The 27890-nt window shown below is 40.5% G+C and overlaps 3 protein-coding genes across 4 annotated transcripts; 2 read left to right on the plus strand and 1 right to left on the minus strand.

Moving 5' to 3' along the window:
- Window positions 1-27019, plus strand: LOC103425311 (transcription factor bHLH80-like). Of its 2 annotated transcripts, none has more exons than XM_008363395.4 (5): window positions 1-660; window positions 756-848; window positions 1004-1069; window positions 3289-3357; window positions 3522-3893. In XM_008363395.4, the coding sequence occupies exons 1-5, from the start codon at window positions 253-255 to the stop codon at window positions 3567-3569; spliced, it is 684 nt and encodes a 227-aa protein (XP_008361617.1). In that variant the 5' UTR covers window positions 1-252; the 3' UTR covers window positions 3570-3893. The 2 variants fall into 2 exon arrangements, with proteins under 2 accessions (XP_008361617.1, XP_070669966.1); XM_070813865.1 differs by lacking the exons at window positions 3289-3357; window positions 3522-3893 and adding exons at window positions 26610-26678; window positions 26843-27019 and having other exon boundaries at window positions 30-660.
- LOC103425310 (UDP-glycosyltransferase 88F4) lies at window positions 4811-6253 on the minus strand. Its single transcript, NM_001328870.1, is given in 1 exon segment — window positions 4811-6253. A coding segment is annotated over 1 exon segment (1443 nt).
- Window positions 25417-26229, plus strand: LOC103416321 (agamous-like MADS-box protein AGL80). Its single transcript, XM_017327070.3, has one exon. The coding sequence runs from the start codon at window positions 25552-25554 to the stop codon at window positions 26008-26010; it is 459 nt and encodes a 152-aa protein (XP_017182559.2). The 5' UTR covers window positions 25417-25551; the 3' UTR covers window positions 26011-26229.
- Window positions 27020-27890: the final 871 nt, after the last annotated feature.

A 27890-nucleotide genomic window follows, 5' to 3' on the forward strand; every position in this document is an offset into this window, starting at 1 on the left:
GTTATTCTCGACCATTTCCTTTTGTTGATTTGATGCAACGTTGACGAGAGACCCCGAAGACCGTCTCCATCTTTTTCCTCTTCCCATTTTTTCGTTCTCCAAATATTGAAAACTATCAAAAGCTCAGAGAGAAAAGGAAGAACGGACAGAAACAAAAATAGAAAATGATTCACTTTTATTATTATTTTAATAACAGTTAAGCAAAGCAAAGAGCTGAGTTTGAGTTTGAGTGTGAGTGTGAGTCCAAGGCAGATGCAACGGGCAGCCGGCGGAAGCAGCGGCGGCGAAGTGAGTCGAGGAGGAGGCGGACTCGGGCGGTTCAGCTCCGCCCCAGCCGCATGGTTAGAAGCGCTGCTTGAAGAGGACGAAGAGGACCCACTGAAGCCCACCCAGTGTTTGACTGAGCTTCTTGCTGACAACACACCTTGTACGACGGTGGATCCAGCGTCGTATGAGGCTGCAGATGGGTATCTTAGTCGACAGCATAGCTCACCGGCTGATTTTAGTGGCGGCGGCGGGTCGGGGGGATATTTCTCGGGGTTTGGAATTCCGGCCCACCTCGACCTTGTGTCGTCGTCGTCGTTGTCCCCAAACAGCTCTTCTTCCTCTGCTAATAAGAGGGTTCGGGAGCAGCACCACTTTTCCTCCGACTCACATGTGGTCAGTTTTTTATTTTTTATTTAATATATTGTTTGGTTATTAATTTGTTAATCTGGTTTAATTTTGGTAATCTTGGTTAATTTGTGAAATGGCAGAAAGTGGAGGAAGGTGGGTTGGAGGATTCGGTGAGTTGCAGGGTGAGGGCCAAGCGTGGTTGTGCGACACATCCCAGGAGCATTGCTGAAAGGGTTTGTAATTATTTTCATTAACTTAACTTAATCACTCTTTAACTACACACTAATTGTATATATTTCTCCAGAATTTTGAAAGGTGTAGGAATTTATTTATATTAATCGTTAAAGATTTCAAGCTTAATTTTGTGGGTTAATTCGTAATATTATAGGTCCGGAGGACTAGGATCAGTGACCGCATAAGGAAGCTACAAGAGCTGGTGCCCAACATGGATAAGGTACATACATACACCCTCCAAGATTCCTCCTTTGCAGTTTCCTTTTTTCGTTTTTAGTGTCGTTAGGGCGCGCCGGTTTTCTACACTTTTTGGTTCTTCTAGTTCTGCAGTGCAGACTTACTTGAAACAAGTATTAGGGCGCCGGTAAAGTATACGATTGATGTATTCATTACTATATAATATACATTTATATAGGTTTTAAATCTAGGAAATCACTACCTAGTTTAAGACAAATTTTTAGAATCCGTACCACGTCTAAGTTGCATCAACTTTCCTTAAAGCGTCATGGATGCTTGTTTGAGGAGTGCATCAATGTAGAAGATGAAACCGAAGTTGGTCGGTACAACACCTTTCAAGTATGTGTGGTTTCTACAAGAAAATTATCCCCGTGATAGGTCAGCGGTTTATGAAGGGTTCTGCATCAATTTTAATGGTTAATAAACATTTAAAAGACTTCTTGTGTACTTTCGTATTTTGCAACTTCTTGGTTTTTTAATTGAGATGCAAAGTTATCATGATCTGCAGTAAACTGTAAGCACCCATTGTATTTCAAATTAGCACTGTTCTTATTTTGTCATTGTGGGGGTTAAATTCGGCTTCCCCGCTAGTGAGATATGTTTGGAGCTTCTGTATGATCAGAATATTAAATATATGGAAAAAAGAACAGAATCATAGATTGTGTGTTGGATAATGACATACTTTCAATTTTTGGTCAAAGATAATGGCATACTTAAAAATCAGGAAGTGTGATTCATGATTAAAGCTTAGAAAACTTAAATCTACAAGGTTAAAAACTTTTTTGGTGCTCTAAAAAATGATATGTAATTATGCTTCTTGCCATCAACTTTAACCCATAGGGTAACAAGTTAGGACTTAATTTTACCGACAAAGACAATCTCGTTTAGATAAGAAAATATCAGTCAAGAAAATTACAATAATATGACAAAAGTACCGTAAAACTTTTTTTCCAGATAGAAGTCGCGAGTACTCTTTAGAGGTCGCACTTGGTGCGATGGCAAGTGCCTTCGCCCATGAGCGGTAGGTCTCGGGTTCGAGACTTGGGAGCAGCCTCTCCATAAATGGAGGTAAGGCTAGCCGACATTCACCTCTCCCAGACCCTGCGTAAAGCGGGAGCCTTGTGCACTGGGTACGACCTTTTTAGAAGTCGCGAGTACTCTTTGGCTTGGGAGCTATTTAGATAGAGTTTCTCTATGCACGGTAATCGTTGCTATAATGCTGATGTGATATCAATGCTTGTCTTGCTTCAAACTGAATCACTTGAATCTCGTATTGAAGAATTTGAGTGAATGAAATCCTTCAAGAGAGTAGCACTTGAGCATTTTTCATTGTATGGGACAAACTTTATGTGAGGGAATAAGTTGCATGGCTGCGGCCTGCAGGTGGAGCCATTACAGCAGAGAGATTATTGAAAAGAATATGTATAAGTTGGTGAACATAGTGTTATTTGGGCCGTTGGTCTCACTTTATGGAGAAAGTTATTTAGGGAGGCAAGGTTGACTTTTATGATTGATTCCCTAGTCATGCATACTTTAGAAACGAGAGAGGTTGTGCCTTCGGTGGAGCAGAAAAGGTGCAAATATGATGGAGCTGATGCATTTTGAACATTTTTGTATAAAGGAATGCAAGGATTTTGAAGGAATATGAGGAGATGAGGTATCCTTTTTGTGGGAACGAGTGTGTTGTTTGGCATTATAGTGGGCGTTGGTTTCTAAATAGTTTCTACAATTTATTGAGATTGTTGTGTGTGTTATGAAATTTTTACTTTTCATAAATAAAAATCTAACTTGAAATCCTAATACATATTAAACTCGAGTCCCATTCTCTTGGTCGCTTGGTGACCAAGGATGCATGGTTACTCGCTCTTGATTAGATATCAAGGGTTGAGATTAAAACATTAAAATCATATCCAACCCTTGATATCAAATTCAAGGGTGAATGACCATGCATTCCTTATTGACCAGGTGACCAAAAAACATTTATGTATAAAACTCTGTGTCTTTAGAATCCCTAACCCTAGAATTTGTAGAACTATCTTAAAACTTTGCACAAATAATAGAAACAAGAAGATATTTTGAATAACTTCAAAATCTGAAAATTGTGTATATGAATTTTGTCAAAACTTATCATGTGTTTATGAAACTAAGAGGACAATAGCTTACAATTGTTTGGTGGGGTGCTTCTGTTGATTTTCCTTGCAGCAAACTAATACTGCGGATATGTTAGATGAGGCAGTGGAGTATGTGAAGTTTCTTCAGAAGCAGATTCAGGTATTATTCCTCTGAGGAGACACTTGGGAAATATTTGAACGGAAAAAATTTACATTAGCTTTTCCTTTCTTGCTCCGTCTTTTGAATAAGATGTTATGTCTGTCTGCGGTGTAATTGAGGTAATTGAAGGGAAGATGCATACTAAAAAATTCGAAACATGGCAGGAACTTTCGGAGGATCAGCGCAGGTGCAAATGCATAGCTAAAGAATGATCAGAAGGTACCAGAAATGCCTCCTACTGTCCTACTGTTTAGTGTAATTACTAGATATATTAATTTCAGCCAAGGTTCATCATGCTGGTGGCATGTTGATAACGATTCCTAAGAGACTTACCTTGTAATTCAAGATACACCATTTTCTATGTTGCATTCTTCTGCAATATATAGATGTAAGAGTGCCATACCTAGATTCCATGATTCCGCGCTTAGCTGCTTCCACTTGGAAAAGTTCAATCGGTATGATTTTTGTTGTCGCTTCCAAGGAAACAGATTATTATTGTAGTTGTACATTAGAATGGCAAGATTTTTTTTATTTTATTTTGTTATTAACACGCTTCATTTATGCATCTGTAATGTTTACTATCGTGTATCCGGATGTTTACATTCATAAAGTTTTCTGTTCCGTGATGGAGCTATATAATTAGTAAAATCGCTTGTGAAATTCTCAGAGCGGTAATTAACTTAAGTTACCTTGTAGGCTTGTAGCATAGTGATATTGAGTTTCGATGTGTATGTTGTCATCACCATAAAGGAGGATTCAGGTGAGAGACTATCGACCTGCATATGGCTGATGATTGTTTTAAATACCACAACGAAGCTTTATCCACTAAGTGTGGTTAACTGTATAAATTTTAGAACATCACTGAGTTCGGTTTTACACTAAGTGGGGTAGGCTGTATGATTGCAACCTCTAATATGGAGTGGTGGCTCTCAGAGTTGGTAATGGTGAGAGGCTGACTCATAATCTAGACGAACAAGTTGGAAGGATTAGCATTTTTGAGTTAAAGGTTCACAAATGCATGGTCAGCAGTGATGCTTTAGTTTGAGTTGCACCGGCTTTGGTTTAAGTTTGTGAAACATATAATTGGAGCGGGTAAGCTGTTTTTTGACGGCCTGAATTATCCCTCTAAACAATATTTTCTGGTAAATTAAGCCCTTGATTATTTGAAATCAGCCAATTAACCTCTCACCATCAGATTCGATGAAATTTCATCCACTTTGCTATCAAATACCGGCATAACTTAACCCTCAAGTCTGAATTGAGTGCTGGTATTTGATGGCAAAGTGAATGAATTTCATCGAATATGATGGTGAGGCGTAAAGAGAGCACCAAAATCCCACGAGGTGCCAAACTAAGTAACAGAAAACTATATCGCGGATTGGTTAAGAGTGTTTATCCTTGCATCCGACTCGCCTGGTCCAAATGCGAAAACGCGAACCCAAAACTTGCACAGTTATGTAATGCTACTAACAAAGTTGACCAAGTTTCTGCTGGACGAACCAGTCTCTCCCAAAGCAGCCAAAGCCATCTCCCCAATTTTCTTGCACCTCTCTCTAAGCACTCTTCCTCCCGACTCCATCAACTCCCTCACTCTCCTCTCCACTTCTTCCCCGCTCACGAACCCATCTTCCTCGTCTCTCTGCTCCACCCCGATCGCGATTTCCATGTCTGTCACTAGAACATTCCTGTTCATATGCTGCTCCGCGTAAAGCGGCCAAGCAATCATCGGCACCCCCGCAACCACTGCTTCCAGTACCGAGTTCCATCCGCAATGTGTCACGAACCCACCAACCGATTCCTTCTTCAACACCACCACCTGCGGCGCCCATGACTTCACTACCATCCCCCTGTCTGCCGTCCTCTCCAAGAACCCTTCTGGCAACACACCCTCCAAATCAAAGTCGTCAACTCCATGGACCTGCTTTGTTTTCTCTTCAACCGGCGGCTTCTTCACCACCCACAGGAACCTCTGCCCGCTCGCCTCCAACCCGTTCGCTATCTCCTTCAGTTGAGCAGCCGGAAAGGATCCCCTGCTTCCGAAACAGAGAAACAGCACGCTTCGACTTGGCTGCTTATCGAGCCATGACAAGCAGTCCTCCTCCTCGGCTGCAGCTGCATCATTACTCAATTCCTTCTCTTCGTCAATCAATGGACCAACGTAGTACACAGGCGGAGTTGGCCCATCAGGAACACACAGGCCTCCAGCAATGGCCTGGAGGACGTTAGATGACTCGAGCTCTTCGAACGTGTTGACGATGATTCCGTTGGATTTGGGAAGCTGTGAGCAGAAATAGATCATGTCCGAATAAGCAGGATCGTTCCGGTCGAGCACCGGTTCGACCATGTGTATAGCCTTCAGAGGAGACTTCCATCCGGGGAATTCGAAAACGGTGTCGCGGAGGTCTTTGAAACTCTCGGTGGTTTGCTCATCGATCTTGGGAAAATACAAAAAAGCAGCAAGAGCTGCGGCACCAGAAGTGTAGAAATAGTATGTTGGGATGTTGAATTCCTTCCCGATGGGAAGAGCGGAGGTGCAGAAGAGGTCGATGATGAAGGCGCGAACGGCGGCGGATTTAGAGATTTCTTGGAGGGCACGGCGGACGTGGGGATCGTTCTGGCGGATGAAGTCGAACATGATTGCGGCGCCGCTTATGTTTCGGGTAATTTTATTGGTGACGCGAGGGAATTGGCGGAAGGAAATGGAAGGGTGGGAGTGGGAGATGCGGCGGATGTAGGCGGGGATGCTAGTGATGTCGACAACGCTGCCGCAGGTGTAGAGAATGGTGATGGAGAATTTGTGGGGGCCGTAGCGGTGGACGATGAGCTTGCCCAGCTCCACCATGGAGACGATGTGCCCCATCCCTGGAGCTGCGTACAGCACAATGGCGTCTCCCATGGCGGCGGCTACGACCCCTGGTGGTAGTTATGATTTGTTTGTGTGTCGCGTTTCGTGCTGCAATTTGAAGTGATTTGAGAACAGAAATTCAACTGAAGAGAATTAATGCTGGTGAATGGCCCGTGCGCCCCAACTAATTTGTTAGGAGGAAGTTAACCATGATTTGTTTGTCTTTTTATTTTTTATTTTTATTTTTTTATCTTGTTTTCTAGTATAGTATTACGATTGGTCAAGAGATGTGCCACGTATCTTTCTTTATAGCCATGAATTGAACAAAACTGTTCTGGATTACCATTGTTAAATTCATAGAACCGTCAGTTTGTTTAATTACGATTGTCTCAACTTTTATTGAGGACTATTAGATGTGACGGCAACGGTAGTCTGGTTTTTGCTGCTTGAGATTAGGGATTGTTTTTGTTGTTTGTTATCGTTGCCTACGGGTTTAGTTTGTGAGGATCTCCTGTTGTATCTTGGATTGATACTCTCACTTTACTTGAGCTTTTTACTTTATCTGTTGTTGTTTATCAGGTTCTTTTCGAGCCTTATACTAATTTTTATACTAATTTTTATTGTAATGAAAGTTCTAATGACCAACAAAAAATGTGAAAACATAAGAGCTAATTGAGTCTCTAGAGAGAAGTGAGGATTAAATTGAGTTTTAGAAGATAAAGTGTGATCAAACTGAGTTTTATGAGGCGTAGCTAAATTAAACATATGATATTACATTTTTACCCATCCACATCAGCAATTTTAAAGGCTATTTGACAAAAAAAAAACATAATAAAGTCGAACAAATTTTAACTTTCAGAGAATAAAGTTGTGACTTATAAATTATATTGAGTGTATGATCAAAATTAAATTCTATAAAGCGTATGATCAAAATTAAATTCTATAAAGCGTAGCTAAACATAAGTTACTAACCCATACATTTTAAGTTGGTCAATTTTTTTTTATATTCATTTTTAAATATACCTTAAAGTAATTATTAAATTATTCCAATTTAATCTTTTTACTAACAGTAACTCCACCCCTAAAATATCCCTAGGCTATTACTCTCTAAGTTATTGAGGAAGGCCATTACTCTCCTTAATGAACATTAATATGCATCTCAATCCCTAAACTAAATAATTTAGGTAATTCGTATTAAAATATTAATTTTTTATAAAATAATATAAGATAATTTTATTATAATTTCGGACAGGAGTGGCTCGAACCGTCTTCCAAATTTCTCGCAACTTCAGCTCATTACTCGTAATCAGGACATGAGTGGCTCGACCAATCCGAACCTGCATTATTAGTCATTTTTTTGCAAATATGATAACCTTGAGAGAAAGATTCGTCGAAACTATTTGAAAATATTGAATCGTGGTGTAAGGTGAAGGAGCATAGTTACATATTTAGAGGAAAAAATTATAATTTTTTGTATTATTTAATATTATTTTGACTTAATTAACCTAGACCGTTTTATTACAAAAAAATTGAAATCAACAGCCCAAATTGTGACACGTAATCTAACAGTAACAATTCCATTTTTTTATCTTTTTCAAGTTCGGAAAATATGGACATTGATCGTAAATTCCAACGGTCCAGATTGTGACACGTTACCTAGCCGTTAGGGTTGAATTTCAAATTTTTTTTTATAGCCGATGGAAATCCAACTGCTCAAGTCACGCCACGTTGCTCCAAAATCCAAAGTCATTAGTGCACCTGCACTCGAGTCCCACTCCTGAAATCGTGTCAGTTAACACGCCTCAACTCACTAGTGTAATTCACGTGCCCGGCGCAAAAAAATAAATATGAAACGTTACTAGCGTCATGTTGACACTAACCTGACGACACTACGCCTCAATCTCTGGGTCAGTCAATTCGAGCCTCGACACTGTGTCTGGTTCACCTTAAGGCCAGTGGATTGATTAGGGCTAGAATTTTTTTTATTTTTTTTTTTCGGTGGTTGAAGGGAGGCATTCGCTTGCCCAATAGCCTATGGTATTTTTGGGCTGGAGTTGCTCTAAAGGAGCCTTGGGGTCAGTTGTTTGGCTTTACTAAGTCTCATTGGATTAGATTGGACTAACTCTTAAAGTAGTCCTATGTTTGTTCCGCGTAGGGATTACTTTTAATGGTACTATTAGGGACTCGCTGCGACTAACACCATCGTTAGGTGGTCTTAGCAAGAGCCCCTGAAAACAATGGGACTGCTAAGACCTGCTTCGTTCTTCTACTTCGTTTGTCTACTACAATGACTCACTTCTTTGTTCATCTACAACACCGACTTATTGCTTGGTTCGTTCTTTCGTTCGTCTGGAGATATTGCTCAACTCGCAAGTGTAATTCACGCGCCCAGTGCAAAAAAAAAAAAAAAAAATCCGGAATGTGACGCCACGCTGACATCGGTCTGACGCCAATACACCTCAGTCTCTAGGTTAGTTAATTCGGGGCTGGGCACTGTGTCAAGTTCACCTTGAGCCCAGTGGATTGGGTAGGGCTAGAACTTTTTTTTGTCTTGGGTGGGGGGTGGAGGTGGGGGGGGGGGGTGGGAAGGCATTTGCTTGCCCAGTAGCCTATGGTATTTTTGGGTTGAAGTTTCTATAAAAGAGCCTTTGGGCCTCTTGTTTGGCTTCACTAAGTCTTATTGGATTAGACTGGACTAACTCTTAAAGTAGTCATATGTTTGTTCCACGCATGGATTACCTTTAATGGTACTATCAGGGACTTGTTGCGACTAACACCATCGTTAGGTGGTCTTAGCGAGAGCCCTTGAAAAAATAAAGGCATGGGTCTCAAATCGCTAAGCTCGAACTTGAAAGAAAGTCTGGATCGGCCGAATCTGGGTCCTGAGAAGCTATAACGGTGGTTTGATTTTTGAAAATTCTGATGATACAATGACTGCAGGGAAGGGATCAAAGTAGGTCTAAATTAGACTAGGATACACCTTTTTTTTTTCTAGGAATTAATAGAGGAGTTGGGCTACGATGTTCCACGAGCACCTGTAATTTGTGGCAAAATGTGTTCTTGGTTGTGATGGAGGAGTTGGGTGAAGGAAGATGAACAAAATTTGACGACCTTTTTTTTTATGATTTGAAAAAATTAATTACTTTTTTAATGTCCTACTTTTTAGTCCAACACTTCAACAAACATTTCACTATGTTAGTCTAACTTAGTATATTCTAAGCCAGTCCAACTTAGTCCCTGAAGCTAATCCAATTCGAGATAGTTTGGTGCAACAAACGCACCCTTTGAGCCTTAAGCCATCTCAAACTGACCCGGCCAAAGGGTCTTAGGACAAAATATAGCCCGTTTTGACATGAAATCAGTCTCCAATCGAGAGCTAGGCCAAAAGGATTGCTGGACCCATTGGGCCATAAAATAGCCACAAGGCTTGCAAGCTGGCCAACGGAAGCCAGCCAGCCCGATTTGAGGGGCCCAATCTGCACAGCCACTTGCTAGCTGATAGATTTTTTTTATTTTTTATTTTAGGACGAAATTAAAAAAAAAATTAAAAATTCTAATTTTTTTGTTTCTATAAATACCTAAGCTATTTCTACACACTTTCTCTCATTTCCTTCAATACTATTTTACCTCATTTTATTTCAATTCTTCACTGACACACCCCGATCCGGAGGATCCAAGTGTGCTGGCCGTCACGTGGGCGTGACGTAACCATAAGCACGACACGGAAGCGGAAAAGCAACATAAATCAGCAGAATTTCAAACCAAATTCAAACATAACCACCTATGAACATAACCGGACGAGTTAACAAGTGACCACATAAGTTCAGAGCATAGGTTATCTGCAGTCAAGTAGGACTAAAATAAGATACATCACCCTCGGGTGAGTCCTACATGTGGAGGGTCTGTCAGAAAGCCGGAATACAGCCTCGAGAGTCACCAACCGCTAAACTAGAACCTGGAGGGGCGCAAAACAAAATGAGTGGGTCAGTAAAACTAATTAGTTTTCCAAAACAGTTCATTAAAACAATTATATCCCCTCGCCGTAAAAACCTGTATACTTTCCCAGAAATATATATAACCATATAAAATCTCAAAACTTAAATCCCAAATCTTTAACATTTTCAAGAAAACATGCCATGCCATAATTCAAAATATAAATCAGGTGAAATAAGGAATCAATCGGAGACCCTGCAGTTGGTCCTATACGATTAATTCAATAGCTCAAATCCCACTAAGCCGGAGTCACCACAGTGACCTATACGGCCCTACTCTGCACATGTCTCGGAACTACGTAAGGTAATCTATACGATGAAAGGTGTAAAAATACGCTCTAGTGCTTCTCTCATCATATCATCAGCGCGCATATCTAAGGTCACCCACCGGTCGGAACCCCTCTAATGGTCTGTACGACTGGCATGTCGGAACCCTCACATGGTCTGTACGACATCCACCTACTTGGATCCAAGGCGAGCGTGCGGTGTGGTGAATAAAATAAGCACTAACACCTAGGGTGCAGGTTATGAGCTCAAAACATCTCAACAACAACAATTCAATGAATAAATGAACTCACCTGACTTACCTGTGCCTCCACAGCACCATGCAACATGTATGCATCATATATCAATCATATAACTCATATGAAATTCACATTTTCCAAATAATTCTATGCATGGCATTTTCAAAACATAATTTCGCATAAAAGCATTTTTCTGGGAAAAACAATAGTATATAGGTAATACGAAAACAAAACTGCCCACTCACTGATAAGTCGACGGGTCGTAACCCCCGTGGCGTCCCTGGATGCGGTCGTCCTCGGGATACGTCTCTCACCTATATGTGAAACAACTATAAAAACATTAATTTTAAGCATATCACCAATAATTCGAAATAACTTCTCATACGATGCTCAATTTTGGTATATGAATATACCACATCGACCTACTCGACGTCACGAGCGTCGGGATATTTTTAGAAAAAATTTTTGACTGCCCACGCGCCACACGTGGCACGGGTCCACGCGCTGGCCACGCGCAGCACGTGCAGCACGTGTCGTCTTCTTCGCAGGGCCTCGCCGGACTGGTTTTCCGGCGGCCGGACTCCGGCCAAACTCCGGCCGATTTTCAAACTCACTGTTCTCCTTCGTTTTTCACCCATTTTCTTCGTATTTTATACCAAATTGAAGCCCTAAGAGTGTACTATCACGATGGACTAGTTTTAGGGCCTAAAAACTACGAAATCTCACCTAGCAAAAACCAAAGATTCGGCCAAACTTGAAACCCACGATCCCGACGTCCAAAACTCTCCAACGAACGTCCCCGAGCTTCCTTAGGACCTCCTAAAGCTCGCCACAAGCTTGAAATCTCCTGAAACACAACATTTTACGTTCGCATGAACAGTACCTCAAAAATGGAGGTTCGGGATCTAGGTGAAATCGAAGGTTTCACTTCCTAAAACTAGTACCAATGAACTCAGGACGTCAAAACGATGAAGATACATACCTTATTTGCCTCGATCCGTCGAGTTTTTAGAGGGTTTGGGTGTGTGCCATACAATGGGTGTGTTTGGCTGTGAGGTCGGGACAGAGAGAGAGAGACTGAGAGAGTGATCGAGAGGGAGGAGAGAAAGGGACTGATCTTGTGTGGTCAAACCAATCCACACCATCCAAAATCTCTCTTAAGTCCCTAACCACAAAAATATAAAATCAACTTCCAAAATATTTCTAACTTAAACAACTTCTTAAAAGTTTAGGGACCAAGCATTTTCAAAACGTAATACACCCATACCTTGATACCTGACAAGGGCATTTTTGTCCTTTCATATTCCCGCCAAAAGTACCTCCGGGACGGGCTGTGACAATCTCCCCTCCTTATAGAATTTCGTCCCCGAAATTCCCATAACCAAATCATAAATCAATACTCGTAGAATAATCTTGGGTACATCTCTCTCATCCGGTCTTCCGTCTCCCAAGTAGCTTCCTCTACAGAATGATTTCTCCATAATACCTTCACCAAACTCACCGTCTTGTTCCTTAGAACTTTATCCTTCCAATCCAATATAGTGACCGCTTCCTCATCATACGTCAAATCTGGATTAATCTCTAACGGTTGAGGAGGAATCACATGAGAAGGATCAGAAATATAATGCCGAAGCATAGAGACATGGAACACATTATGGACCTTAGATAACTCCGGAGGCAGTTCCAACCGGTAGGCAACTTCACCAACTCTTTCAATGATCACATAAGGTCCAATGTATCTCGGACTTAGCTTTCCTCTTTTCCCAAATCGTACCACACCTCTCCAAGGTGACAATTTCAAAAATACCAAATCACCCACATCATACACTCGATCAGTAGTATGCCGATCCGCTAAACTCTTCTGTCGATCCTGGGCTGCTTTCAGGTTTGACTTAATTACCTGAACATTTTGAATCGTCTCATCTACGATCTCAGGGCCTTCTAATATCCGTTCGCCAACCTCAGACCAACATAATGGCGTTCGACACGCCCTACCATAAAGTGCCTCGAATGGGGACATACCAATGCTCGAGTGAAAACTATTATTATAAGCAAACTCCATTAAGTCCAGACGATCATGCCAAGAATCACCAAATTGCAGTACTGAAGATCTCAACATATCCTCCAACGTCTGAATGGTCCTCTCTGATTGCCCATCAGTTTGAGGATGATAAGCTGTGCTATACAATAATTGAGTACCCAGAGCTTCCTAAAAAGCCACCCAAAATTTAGAAGTAAACCTCGGGTCTCGATCAGAGATAATATTTACTGGGACTCCATGATACTTTACAATCTTCGAGATAAACAACTTAGCCAATTTATTTAGAGGGTATTTCTCCCTCACCGGAATAAAATGTGCTGACTTAGTAAGTCGATCCACAATCACCCAAATGCCATCAAATCCATTTCGTGTACGGGGAAGTTTATACACGAAATCCATAGTTATATTTTCCCATTTCCACTGGGGAACGGGAAGTGGTTGCATTCACCCAAAGGGCTTCTTTCTTTCTGATTTCACTTGCTGGCAAATAATGCATCTACTCACATATTCTGCAATTTCTCTTTTCATACCCGGCCAATAATAAAATGGTCGAATGGTATGATACATTTTCGTTCCCCCGGGATGCATCGCATAAGCGGAACAGTGTGCTTCATCCAGAATTTCCTTCTTCAATTCCTCATTATTCGGAACATACATTCTGTTTTCTTGCATGAGCATACCATCTGATTCCCGAATTCTGAGGTCTTTCTTTTTCCCCTCACTTCTTAACTGAACCAACTCCTGAATTTCCTCATCCACCATCTGAGCTGCAAGTATACGGTCCACCAAAACTGGCCTGACTTGAAAACTAGCAAGAAAGGCTCCACTTGGGTCTTCAATCTCCAACCTTACTCCCGTTGCCCTCAGTTCAGTAAGAAGAGGAACACGGCAAGCATATAAGGCATTGAGTCTGCCTTGAGGTTTCCTACTCAGAGCATCTGCTACCACATTAGCACGACCTGGATGGTATTCAATGGTACAATCATAATCACTTAGCAATTCCATCCACCTTCGCTGACGAAGATTAAGATCATGCTGGGTGAATAAGTACTGAAGACTCTTATGATCAGTGAAGATCTTACATTTCTCACCATACAAATAATGCCTCCAAATTTTCAAAGCAAAAACAATTGCTGCCAATTCAAGATCGTGAGTAGGATAGTTCCTTTCATGATTTTTCAACTGCCTAGAAGCATAGGCAATCACCTTATTATGCTGCATCAAAACACATCCCAAACCATTTAAAGAAGCATCACTGTAGATCTCAAAATTACCGCTATCATCAGGAAGTACCAACACCGGTGCATGGGTGAGGCAATACTTCAATTGCTGAAAACTCCGCTCACAATTTTCATCCCACTCAAATTTAACATCCTTCCTGGTCAACTTTGTCAACGGTAAAGCAATCATAGAGAAATCCTGGACGAACCGTCGATAATAACCTGCTAACCCAAGAAAGCTTCGTACCTCCGTGACGGTTCGAGGTTGCTCCCAATTCTCCACCGCTGTAATCTTTTGAGGATCAACTTGAATTCCTTGAGCCGATACCACATGCCCCAAAAATGCCACTTCAGTCAACCAAAACTGACATTTACTGAACTTTGCATACAACTGATGCTCCCTTAATTTCCTTAACACCAAATTAAGGTGTTGGATATGATCTGATTGGGATTTAGAGTATACCAGAATATCATCAATAAAAACAATAACAAATTTATCAAGATATTTCTGGAATACCTCATTCATCAATCTCATAAAAGCTGCAGGTGCATTAGTCAACCCAAATGGCATAACCAAAAATTCATAATGCCCGTACCGAGTCCGGAAAGCCGTCTTAGGTACATCATCTTCCTTAATCTTCAATTGATAATACCCAGATCTCAAATCAATCTTAGAAAATACACACGCACCTTTCAGCTGATCAAACAAATCATCAATGCGAGGCAATGGATAACGGTTTTTAATCGTTACCCGGTTCAATTGCCTGTAATCAATACACAATCGCAAAGTTCCATCTTTCTTCCTCACAAATAATACTGGGGCACCCCAAGGTGAAGAACTAGGCTGAATAAAACCTTTATCAAGTAATTCTTGCAACTGGATTTTTAATTCTCTCAACTCAGCAGGAGCCATTCTATAAGGAGTTAGAGATATAGGATCCGTACCTGGAAACAAATCAATAGCGAATTCCACCTCCCTGTCTGGTGGCAATCCCGGCAAATCATCAGGAAACACATCCGGATAATGTCTGACCACACCAACTTCTTCTATGCTAGTGGGAATCACATCATTTAACACCACATGTGCCAAATATCCCTGACAACCCTTCGATAACAATTTCCTCGCCCTTATGGCAGAAATAACCCCATGTCTCACCCCGCTTCTCTCGCCCACAAAAGTAACTTCGGGTAATCCAGGACGATAAAAAGTAACTGATTTACCATAACAATCAATATGGGCATGGTTATAATGTAACCAATCCGCTCCTAAAATCACATCAAAATCCACAATATCTAACGGAATAAGATCAGCGGACATAATCACGCCCTCAACCATCACTGGACACCCAAGATACACAATATCCACATAACATTTATCTCCTCTAGGCATGGCAAACTCTAAATCAAATCCTAGAGGTGAGGGGTGAGGTTGGGTTATTTGAGCAAACGTATGAGAAATCACAGAGTGCGTAGCACCACAATCAATCAAAACCTTAGCAAAATGACCAAGAACATTCAACGTACCCATAATCAAGTCTGGATGGTTCTGGGCCTCCTGCAGGGAAATATGATTAACTCGCCCCTGAGCTTGCTGACGTCCACATCGGCCTCTATTGCCCTGATTACCTCGTCCCTGAGGATTACGTCCCTGGCCTGGCTGACTAGGCTGCCTGGATGATCTTGCACCACCAGTAGCAATTTCCCCCTGACGGGGCTGGCCTCCCTGATGCCACTGCGATCCACCAGTTGGCATAGAGGAATAAGATGAATAACCTCCAAAATCCTGAGAATACCCAGCCTGAGAGTGAGGCTCCTGGGAATACTGATAAGATCCGAGAGCATACGGAGCAGCATCCCCCTGATAGTGGTAGGCACCACCACGACTCGGCTGGCCATAACCACCCGGTCCAAAACTCTGCTGAACTGGTGCTGGAGGTGGTATAGTGGTCTGCTGTGGTCTGTGCTGACCCTGGGGGCACTGAGAAGCCCGATGTCCCATCTGCCCACACGTAAAGCAGGCACCAGTACCTCTCCTACACTCACCATGGTGACGGGAGTTACAACGGCGGCACCATGGAGCGCCAGATCCACGAGCATCCCTCTGACCCTGAAATCTGGGTCCACCATAAAATCTTCCACCACCTCTCCTCGGGCCAGTAAAACTATATCCCCCACTAGAAGAACTCGAACTCGCTCCACTCTTCTTAAAACTCTGTGTCTGTCGAGGTCCAGGAATAGAAATACCCTTACCCTTATCATTCTTCTTCTGACCCTCATTCTTGTCTTCGTCATCCTCACTGTCAGGAAGATTATCAGAGTCCTCAATCCTAACCAAAATCTCGAAATACTCATGATAATCAGCGCAGGGAAGTGCATTGGCAAAGGTACGCCACTTCTTCTTAGATCCCAACTTGAAACGTCGAAGCATCTCTCCCTGATTACCAGCTGTATCAGTGTCATAACGAGACAAATCAGTAAACTTTCTATAATATTCATGTGCCGACATATTTCTCTGTTTTAACCTAGTGAATTCCTGCTTCTTACAGTCAATATACTCAGGAGGGACAAATCTCTTCATAAAATGCTCTTTAAACACTTTCCAGTCGGCTGCCGTCTCAGGTGACATGTACCTAGCTTGATTCATCCACCATGCTGCTGGTTCTCGACCCAAAAACCAAGTGGTGGTCTCCACCCACCTATTAGCAGGGAGATTCCCCTGACTCTGCATCACCTGGAAGGTTTTCTCAATATGATCTAGCCATTTCTCCGCCCCCTCATGACTTTCATTACCCATAAACCGATATAACTTCAAGTTGTACATGGTCTCCAGAGGTGTCCTCGGAGGAGGGGGAGGACGAATCACATTCTGTAAAGCCTGGGCCATCGCTTCCCCTAGCTGAGTAATATCCGGGAAATTAGGTTCAGAAGTACGGCGGGACTCCCTACGCTCCCTACGAGGCGGCATGATTCTGACAGAAAACATCAAAAGATCGTTAAGACATTAACAAATTTACAGGACTGCAACCTAAGCTCTGATACCAAACTGACACACCCCGATCCGGAGGATCCAAGTGTGCTGGCCGTCACGTGGGCGTGACGTAACCATAAGCACGACACGGAAGCGGAAAAGCAACATAAATCAGCAGAATTTCAAACCAAATTCAAACATAACCACCTATGAACATAACCGGACGAGTTAACAAGTGACCACATAAGTTCAGAGCATAGGTTATCTGCAGTCAAGTAGGACTAAAATAAGATACATCACCCTCGGGTGAGTCCTACATGTGGAGGGTCTGTCAGAAAGCCGGAATACAGCCTCGAGAGTCACCAACCGCTAAACTAGAACCTGGAGGGGCGCAAAACAAAATGAGTGGGTCAGTAAAACTAATTAGTTTTCCAAAACAGTTCATTAAAACAATTATATCCCCTCGCCGTAAAAACCTGTATACTTTCCCAGAAATATATATAACCATATAAAATCTCAAAACTTAAATCCCAAATCTTTAACATTTTCAAGAAAACATGCCATGCCATAATTCAAAATATAAATCAGGTGAAATAAGGAATCAATCGGAGACCCTGCAGTTGGTCCTATACGATTAATTCAATAGCTCAAATCCCACTAAGCCGGAGTCACCACAGTGACCTATACGGCCCTACTCTGCACATCACTCGGAACTACGTAAGGTAGTCTATACGATGAAAGGTGTAAAAATACGCTCTAGTGCTTCCCTCATCATATCATCAGCGCGCATATCTAAGGTCACCCACCGGTCGGAACCCCTCTAATGGTCTGTACGACTGGCATGTCGGAACCCTCACATGGTCTGTACGACATCCACCTACTTGGATCCAAGGCGAGCGTGCGGTGTGGTGAATAAAATAAGCACTAACACCTAGGGTGCAGGTTATGAGCTCAAAACATCTCAACAACAACAATTCAATGAATAAATGAACTCACCTGACTTACCTGTGCCTCCACAGCACCATGCAACATGTATGCATCATATATCAATCATATAACTCATATGAAATTCACATTTTCCAAATAATTCTATGCATGGAATTTTCAAAACATAATTTCGCATAAAAGCATTTTTCTGGGAAAAACAATAGTATATAGGTAATACGAAAACAAAATTGCCCACTCACTGATAAGTCGACGGGTCGTAACCCCCGTGGCGTCCCTGGATGCGGTCGTCCTCGGGATACGTCTCTCACCTATATGTGAAACAACTATAAAAACATTAATTTTAAGCATATCACCAATAATTCGAAATAACTTCTCATACGATGCTCAATTTTGGTATATGAATATACCACATCGACCTACTCGACGTCACGAGCGTCGGGATATTTTTAGAAAAAATTTTTGACTGCCCACGCGCCCCCACGCGCCACACGTGGCACGGGTCCACGCGCTGGCCACGCGCAGCACGTGCAGCACGTGTCGTCTTCTTCGCAGGGCCTCGCCGGACTGGTTTTCCGGCGGCCGGACTCCGGCCAAACTCCGGCCGATTTTCAAACTCACTGTTCTCCTTCGTTTTTCACCCATTTTCTTCGTATTTTATACCAAATTGAAGCCCTAAGAGTGTACTATCATGATGGACTAGTTTTAGGGCCTAAAAACTACGAAATCTCACCTAGCAAAAACCAAAGATTCGGCCAAACTTGAAACCCACGATCCCGACGTCCAAAACTCTCCAACGAACGTCCCCGAGCTTCCTTAGGACCTCCTAAAGCTCGCCACAAGCTTGAAATCTCCTGAAACACAACATTTTACGTTCGCATGAACAGTACCTCAAAAATGGAGGTTCGGGATCTAGGTGAAATCGAAGGTTTCACTTCCTAAAACTAGTACCAATGAACTCAGGACGTCAAAACGATGAAGATACATACCTTATTTGCCTCGATCCGTCGAGTTTTTAGAGGGTTTGGGTGTGTGCCGTACAATGGGTGTGTTTGGGTGTGAGGTCGGGACAGAGAGAGAGAGACTGAGAGAGTGATCGAGAGGGAGGAGAGAAAGGGACTGATCTTGTGTGGTCAAACCAATCCACACCATCCAAAATCTCTCTTAAGTCCCTAACCACAAAAATATAAAATCAACTTCCAAAATATTTCTAACTTAAACAACTTCTTAAAAGTTTAGGGACCAAGCATTTTCAAAACGTAATACACCCATACCTTGATACCTGACAAGGGCATTTTTGTCCTTTCATATTCCCGCCAAAAGTACCTCCGGGACGGGCTGTGACATTCACACTCTTTAAACTCCTAATTTGTTGTAATATTTAATATCTAAGTTGTTGTAGTTTTAATATTTAAGATGTTGTATTTCAATTAAGTTGTAATTCAATTAAATTGTGATATTTGAATTAATGTCTAAGTTGTTAACATGCAAGTAAAATTAAAATATTTAATAACAAGAAACTTAAACAACATTTTGCTCCACGTGTCATTTGAAATCATATACGAAAAATTATTGAGATTATATAATAAAATTAACCAATAAATTAAAGAACAAACTTAAAATAATAAATTATTGAGAAGGCTAAAAAATAGCCGTCTTTGGTTGGAGATAGGTTTTGTGTCAAAATGTGCTAAGTTTTAGTCTATGGCCCTTTGACATGCTCGATTGGAGATTGTATATAAATATTGTCTGGCATTGTTTATTAAAAAATAATTTCTTGCAAGACTATAATCTAAACGGAAACTAAACATGGTCCTCTCGGTTGAAGGTGGCCTTTAGCTCACTTAACCGGTTCGCACATTTGCGGGCTAAAAAGAAGGGAGGCAGATTTTTTACCCTCCCATTACCATACCCTTCCCATCCCCTTCTACATTGTGCAGTCATGGTTAAGCCACGTAAATATTTTATATTGATTTTTTATAGAGATAATAAGATATGTTGACGTGGCTTAACTGTCACCGCACAAATAGGAGTGGATGGGAAGGGCATAGTAAAAAGGAGGGCAGACAATCTGCCTCCAAAAAGAAGTCATTTTGAGTTTGGACATTGGATCATGGGTCGAGAAGAGAAGCCTAAATTAAGCTTTGTGGAGCGGCTGATTGAAAAGCACGGGAAAGAAGACGACGGCCGTCGCCATGTCGTCGTGGAACCGCAATCGCTGTCGACTTGAATCATGTTGCTCCATAAATCAAGGCCCCCAAAACCTGAGTGTCCTCTTTCCATTCAATTTTTCGAGCCTCTGGTTTCCAATGGTCAAGTAAAAGAACCCAGTATGTTGCCTCAAACTGCACCGACTCCACAGCAGTGCTCTCAACTTTGCCATCCCAACTATGCTCTCGACAATGTTGCCTATACAAAACTTGTCTAACACGCTACCAAAACTGGGTCTTCACTCCATGGCAAACTTGCCCACACCCACATGATCAAAACCTCCTTTAAGCCCTTTAGGTTTTTGCTCAACAATATTCTCACCATGTACTCTAGGCTCGGACAATTCGACAGTGCACGCCGCCTGTTCGATAGAATGCCTAAGCGGAATCTCATTTCGTACAACTCCTTGATTTCTGGATATAACGAGGTGGGTCTGTTTGAAAAGGCAATCGGTGTTTTTAACGAAGCAAGAATGGCTGGTTTAAAACTTGATAGGTTTACTTATGCTGGTGTCTTGAGTGTGTGTGGTCAAACCGGTGATTTTGAGCTGGGTAAGCTGGTTCATGGATTGATAGTCGTCAATGGATCGGGCTCAGAAGTTGTTCTGTTTAATTCTCTTATTGATATGTACTCCTAGTGCGTCCGAGTTGATCATGCTAGGAAGTTGTTTCAGAGTTCGGATAACTTGGACCATGTCACATGGAATTCCTTGATTGCTTGCTATGCTCGAATTGGTGCTAACGAGGAAACATTGACCACTCTCGTGAAAATGCATCAGTGCGGGTTGAGCTTGAATACCTATACACTGGGGAGTGCCCTCAAGGCGTGTGGCAAAATTCTTGACAATTCAGGACTATTTGGGAAAATACTTCATGGATACACGGTGAAACTGGGGTTGGACTTGGATGTTGTAGTAAGAACAGCATTGCTTGATATGTATGCAAAGACTTGTGGCTTAGGTGAGGCGATACAAATATTCAAAATCATGCCTTACCGCAATGTTGTTCTCTATAATGTCATGATTGCGGGGTTCCTCCAAATAGAGACCTTTTCTTATGGACATGCAAATGAAGTGTTCAATCTTCTATCAGAGATGCAAAGGCTAGGAATCAAGCCATCAACATTTACTTTCTCAATCATATTGAGAACTTGTAAATCGGTTGAAGCTCTTAAGTATGGGAAACAAGTTCACTCTCAAGTCTACAAGTATGACCTACAAGGAGATGAATTCATTGGAAGTGGGCTTATTGAATTCTACTCTTCTGTGTGTTTATCCGATTATGCGTTGAGACGCTTTAACTTAACTCCTAGGCTAGATATTGTCTTGTGGACATCCATGGTTGCAGGTTATCTCCAAAATGGGGAAACTGAAAGTGCATTTGATTTATTTTATAGACTCTTGGAATTTGGAATGAAGCCTGATCAATTCATAATATCAAGCATGCTGGGTGCGTGTGCTGATTTGGCTGCAGCAAGATCAGGAGAGCAGATTCAAGGATATGCTGTAAAAGCTGGATTCGGGAAATTCACTGTTGTTCAAAATTCACAGATATGCATGTAAGCAAAATCTGGAGATATTGATTCTGCTAATTTGGCCTTTACAGAGATAGAGAATCCTGATGTGGTTTCCTGGTCCGTGATGATATGTAGCAAAGCACAACATGGATGTGCAAATGAAGCCTTGAATCTTTTTGAGTTGATGAAGACTTGTGGAATTGCACCCAACCACATCACTTTCCTTGGAGTTCTGATTGCATGCAGTCATGGATTGTAGAAGAAGGTTTATGGTAGGTTATAAAAACTGAAAATTTAAATTTCGTTGCTTTTGTTTGATTTGAAATAAAAATCGTAAAGATAAGGAAACAAGATTAAATAACTCCATTTTCCTTCTCAAAGTTTCTGGGAAAAATATGTGAAATATGATACGAAGTATGTATATTTGTAAGAATTTCCCTACGTATTCTTCAAGGAACCAAATACAGTAACATAAACAATTTCCCTCCATTTTCTTCTTCACACATCTCTTGTTCTTTCTTTTAGTTCAAATCTTTTTGAAAGTGAAACAAACTTCATCTTATGCTTCTCGCTCCTTGTTTTTTGTTCACAATTCACCAATGGTTAATATTCTGCCCTTCAGTTTTTTCAGTAAGCAATTTTCCTGAATTTGGGACTTGGTTGGGAACGTACAAGGTGATAAGTTGCCGGGAACTGAAATTAACAATAGCGTAGGTAATCCATCTAAAAAGTAATTAAGGGAAAAAAAGGGTAGAGCATTTAGATGTAATGAGGAAAATGTATTGTTTTGTAGTCTTGAACGGCTGGGAATCAATTTATAATTGAATAGGAATCATTTGGAGAGATATGCCATTTTGAAATTTATTTTGTTGTTTCTAGGTCATCACGTCAAGCCTTTTCAATTGCAACCCAATATTTGTTTTTTTTAAATGAACACTTGTGAATGCAGTTTAAATGCTCACTTCCAGGGTGTGTTAATTTCTTGACTCTTCTTGTTAATGCAGATATTTTGAAACAAGGAAGAAAGATTATGACATGTCAACCAATGTAGAGCACTGTGCCTGCGTTGTTGATCTCCTAGGTCGTGCAGGAAGGCTAGCAGATGCTGAGAAGTTCATTTTCAACTCATCTTTTGAGGATAATCCAGTTATGTGGCGAGCCTTGTTGAGTGCTTGCAGGGTTTATATGGACACTGTTGCTGCAAAACGTGTTGCAGAAAAGCTAATTGATCTTGAACCTCAGGCTGCTGCATCATATGTTCTTCTGTACAACATTTACAATGATGCTGGGATAGAGTTACCGGCCAAAAGAATTAGGGAACTGATGAAAAATCGAGGAGTTAAGAAGGAACCTGGTCTAAGTTGGATAAAGGTAGGAAACAAAGTTCATTCTTTTGTTAGTGGCGATCGGTCTCACCAAATCGTTCAATTAATTTATACTCGGTTGGAAGAAATGTTGCATAAGATAAAGAAAATAGATTGTATTGTTGGTAAGTTGATTACTTCTGAACCGAAACTTAAGGACAGCAAAGTGAACTACCACAGTGAAAAGTTAGCTGTAACTTTTGGAATTATCAGCTTGCCAGCATCAGCTCCAGTTAGGGTGATGAAGAATTTGGGAGTCTTCTATGATTGTCATACAACAATGAAGCTCTTCTCTGAGGTGGAAAAAAGAGAAATAATCCTAAGAGATCCTATTCGTTTTCATCATTTCAGAGATGGTGCTTGTTCTTGTAGAGATTATTGGTAGCCGCATTGTGTATGTATTGAGAATTGAGATTATACCTGGGTACCTGGATAAATGCTCCCTTGTGGAAGTACAAGAATCCTTCAGTCAAAACTCAATGACAGAGAATAAATGGATCCTATTTGGAAGAAGGTACATGGGACGAAGCTAAAACAGATTTGGAAACATCGTATGGGAAACATGTTTGGACTCATCGGTACACAAATATGTCAAAGGAGCCTGGCATATTGAGGTATAATTTACTGATCTCAATGATTTAAATTTAGTATAATGGAAAGTGCGAGAAAGTTATTTGCCTTGGCTCAGTTTGTTTCGATAGAAAATAGTACACTAAAAAGTTATGAGTAGACTTTTAACTTTATATTTATTTTAACATATCAACAAGTTCTTAGTTTTTCCAGGAAATATTTTTGTAGAAAAAAGTGCAAGACTATATAATTTGTTCATTATGTTGAATTGAGACCATTATTAGAACACAATAAGAAAAACCCTAAATGCTTTGAAATTGTTTCCTTGTCTGTTTTTCCCCCCAAAAGAAACATATTTCCTTAAATCTTTACAGAATTGATTTTTTAGCTTTCCTTCATCTGTTATACGATTCCATCATGTTTCCTCTTCCAGCACTTCCATTTATTACTGGACATGCTAGGTTGAGAAGCAATTGGTGGACTGCTTGGTAGAGAAGCATTTGACCTTGGAACAGTACCATCTGTGGCAGGTAACTTTTACTAAATGTATCAGTTTTTGTTCTTCCTCGTTCAGATTACACAACTTTGCTCAAAAATCCTAAATTGGAGATGGTGTTTTCCTTAAGATGCCAAATCAGTTGCAATTCCTCCTATGAGTTATGATTGTTAAAAGGAAGGTCCATATTGTTTATGATGGAGACGCTTGTTGGAGATTGATCTTCAAGCCAAGCAATTGACCTCAGAAACTCATCTATATTTCAGGTAACTTTTATTGGCTAAGATAGTTCTCTATTTACTTTGGACTTTTAACTGAAATCTTTGATCAGTATAAATCGGTGTAGCAAGGGGTTGGAAATTCACTTCTTTAATTAATTTTTATTTTTTTGTTGATTCTTAGAGTTCTATTTTTATTAGGATCAACTACAGAAAACTCCCCAAACTCTTGGGTCATTTCCAAGGTACTCCTTCACATTTTCAAACTTATGCCCGAAATAAAATAAAACCTACAAATTGACCCTTCCATTAACTAGCTTATTAGTAAGTCTTTTTAGTGTCTGCGTGGACACTGTGAATCCCACGTTTTACGCTTATGTGGACTCTAAATTTGTGCCACTTGGAAAAAGATTTTATAATATGCATAAGCCTTTGAAAATAAAGTGAACACCATGCATTAGAAGAGCAAAAGAAAATAACAATGAAAAGCAAAACAAACAAAACAAAATCTCTCTTTTTCGGCTTCCTCTCTCTGCAGCCCACTCCAAACATCCCATGCCCCATCCCCCCTTGCCATTCCCCCAATGTCTCCTCACTTCACCAATTCACCATGTCATGTAGTCCCTCAATGAAGTAAAGTTTTATTAGTTGCTAAGTAACATGCCCGAACACTAATTCTTATTTACTTAATTTTATTGGATTTTTAGGATGCAAAACCAGCATGTAAGACTTGTAAGATCTCTGCTTAAAAAAGAAAACAGAACTCCTCAAAACATTGTCGAAGTTTTTGGAGTGGATAACGAGATTTTAAATAATTCAACTTTCGTCATGAAGGTAATAATCAGTACCTTAATCTAGTAAACAAGGCTTATGCTGGTTATACAAGAGTATTGTACAACAATGATCTAATGTAGATATTACCAGCACTAGTGCAAGTATTGTGTATTCTACAAACGCACTAGGTCATGCAAATAATCTTAGTCGTATGTTGAATATCCTTCTAGAAGGTTGTTTACTCTTAAATGAAATACAAACGTCATTTTCCAACTGAATTCGGTTGACAAATTAAATGCTGAAAATCTTGTTTTGTAATCCTATTCAATTATATACCATACTTACTCTTTTCCTGACCAATTATAGGTGATACCTATATCCGTGAAGATGTTACTGTTAAGAGCAGTATTACAGTTGAGTTGACTCCTTGCAGCCACCGAAGTACTTACCTATATAACCATCTCTTGTGCAACTTCCGGAAGGTACCTGCTGCTTCTTTGTATTCCCAACCATGGCTAAAAATAGGACTAAGCATGAATTGATTTCTCATGAACGAAGCAGGAGAGCAACCTTAAAAAAGAGGAAGGCTAGCTTCTTCAGAAAGCTGAATGAGATCACAACTTTATGCGGGGTTATTGCATGTGCTGTTATTTACGATACTTCTGATACCAAGGTGGACGTGTGGCCTTCTCCACAGGAAGCATTTTATGTACTCGAAAAAATCAAGAATTTACCTGAAGAAAGGCAAGGTAAGTTTAAACTGGATCAAGAATCCTTTCTTAAGAACAATATATCCAAGCAGAACAGACAATTGGAAAGAGTGAGATTTAAGAATCAAGAACTTGATGAGAAGCTGCTTTTGATTGAATACCCGGAACTGGAAGGTAAGAATTTTCTTGATCCTGGTCGTCTTGAAAGTTTGATTGGACTTGATGATCAGTTGGATAAAAGAATTGATTTCCTTACTTAGCGGATTGAGTTCTTCGAGGGTGTGGGGCGCAACCAAGTTGATGCAGGAGTTGATTCTAATGAGATGGGAGTCGTTGACGACAACCAAGGTTAATTTGGTGTATGGAGGTGTAGTAATTCAACCAATTCAAAATAAACTTTGTGAGCAGAGAGCATAGTGCATTGTTCCAAATGTACTTTTATTTTCGTTTACCTGAATAAACATAGTTTTCATCTTTCAGTTATGCTCAAAGGTGTTTTAGGTTAAGATAATTTTCGCTTCGATGCGTAATTTAAACAGTATTATGACACTTTGAACGGCTTACAAGGGCAAATCACTCGTAAGATCACCTGGTGAATGACCAAGCATTCCTTATTGACCAGGTGACCAAAAAACATTTCTGTATAAAACTCTGTGTCTTTAGAATCCCTAACCCTAGAATTTGTAGAACTATCTTAAAACTTTGCACAAAGAACAGAAACAAGAAGATATTTTGAATAACTTCAAAATCTGAAAATTGTGTATATGAATTTTGTCAAAACTTATCATGTGTTTATGAAACTAAGCGGACAATAGCTTACAATTGTTTGGTGGGGTGCTTCTGTTGATTTTCCTTGCAGCAAACTAATACTGCCGATATGTTAGATGAGGCAGTGGAGTATGTGAAGTTTCTTCAGAGCCAGATTCAGGTATTATTCCTCCGAGGACACACTTGGGAAAGATTTGAACGGAAAAAATTTACATTAGCTTTTCCTTTCTTGCTGCGTCTTTTGAATAAGATGTTATGTCTGTCTGCGGTGTAATTGAGGTAATTGAAGGGAAGATGCATACTAAAAAATTCGAAACATGGCAGGAACTTTCGGAGGATCAGCGCCGGTGCAAATGCATAGCTAAAGAATGATCAGAAGGTACCCGAAATGCCTCCTACTGTCGTACTGTTTAGTGTAATTACTAGATATATTAATTTCAGCCAAGGTTCATCATGCTGGTGGCATGTTGGTAACGATTCCTAAGAGACTTACCTTGTAAATTGAGAGATACACCATTTTCTATGTTGCATTCTTCTGCAATATATAGATGTAAGAGTGCCATACCTAGATTCCATGATTCCGCGCTTAGCTGCTTCCACTTGGAAAAGTTCAATCGGTATGATTTTGTTGTCGCTTCCAAGGAAACAGATTATTATTGTAGTTGTACATTAGAATGGCAAGATTTTTTATTTTATTTTGTTCTTAACACGCTTCATGTATGCATCTGTAACGTTTACTTGTGCGTATCTAGATGTTTATATTCATAAAGTTTTCTGTTCCATGATGGAGCTATATAATTAGTAAATCGCTTGTGAAATTCTCAGAGCGATAATTATCTTCAGTTACCTTGTAGCATAGTGATATTGAGTTTCAATGTGTATGTTGTCATCGGAATAAAGGAGGATTCAGGTGAGAGACTATCAACCTGCATATGGCTGATGATTGTTTTAAATACCACAACGAAGCCTTATTCCACTAAGTGCAATCGACTGTATGAATTATTTGAAATCAGCCAATTAACCCTTTACCGTCAGATTCGATGAAATTTCATCCACTTTGCCATCAAATACTGGCATGACTTAACCCTAAGTCTAAATCAGGTGCTGGTATTTGACGGCAAAGTGGATGAATTTCATCAAATCTGATGGTGAGGCGTTAAAATTGGCTAATTTCATATAGCTGAGGGAGTTAATTTACCAAAAAAAAAATAGTTTTAAGGGTCAGTTTCAGCTAGAGTAATAGTTTAGGAGGTCTAACGGCAGTTTACTCTTTTGGAGCTTGATGTATAGACGAGAGTGTACGCTAGCTGTTAGCTCGTACATGAACATAAATTTGTTAACCATTATTACATGATTTCTGATAATTTCAGCA

Source organism: Malus domestica, chromosome 15 (genome assembly GCF_042453785.1).
Source record: "Malus domestica chromosome 15, GDT2T_hap1".
NCBI lineage: Eukaryota > Viridiplantae > Streptophyta > Magnoliopsida > Rosales > Rosaceae > Malus > Malus domestica.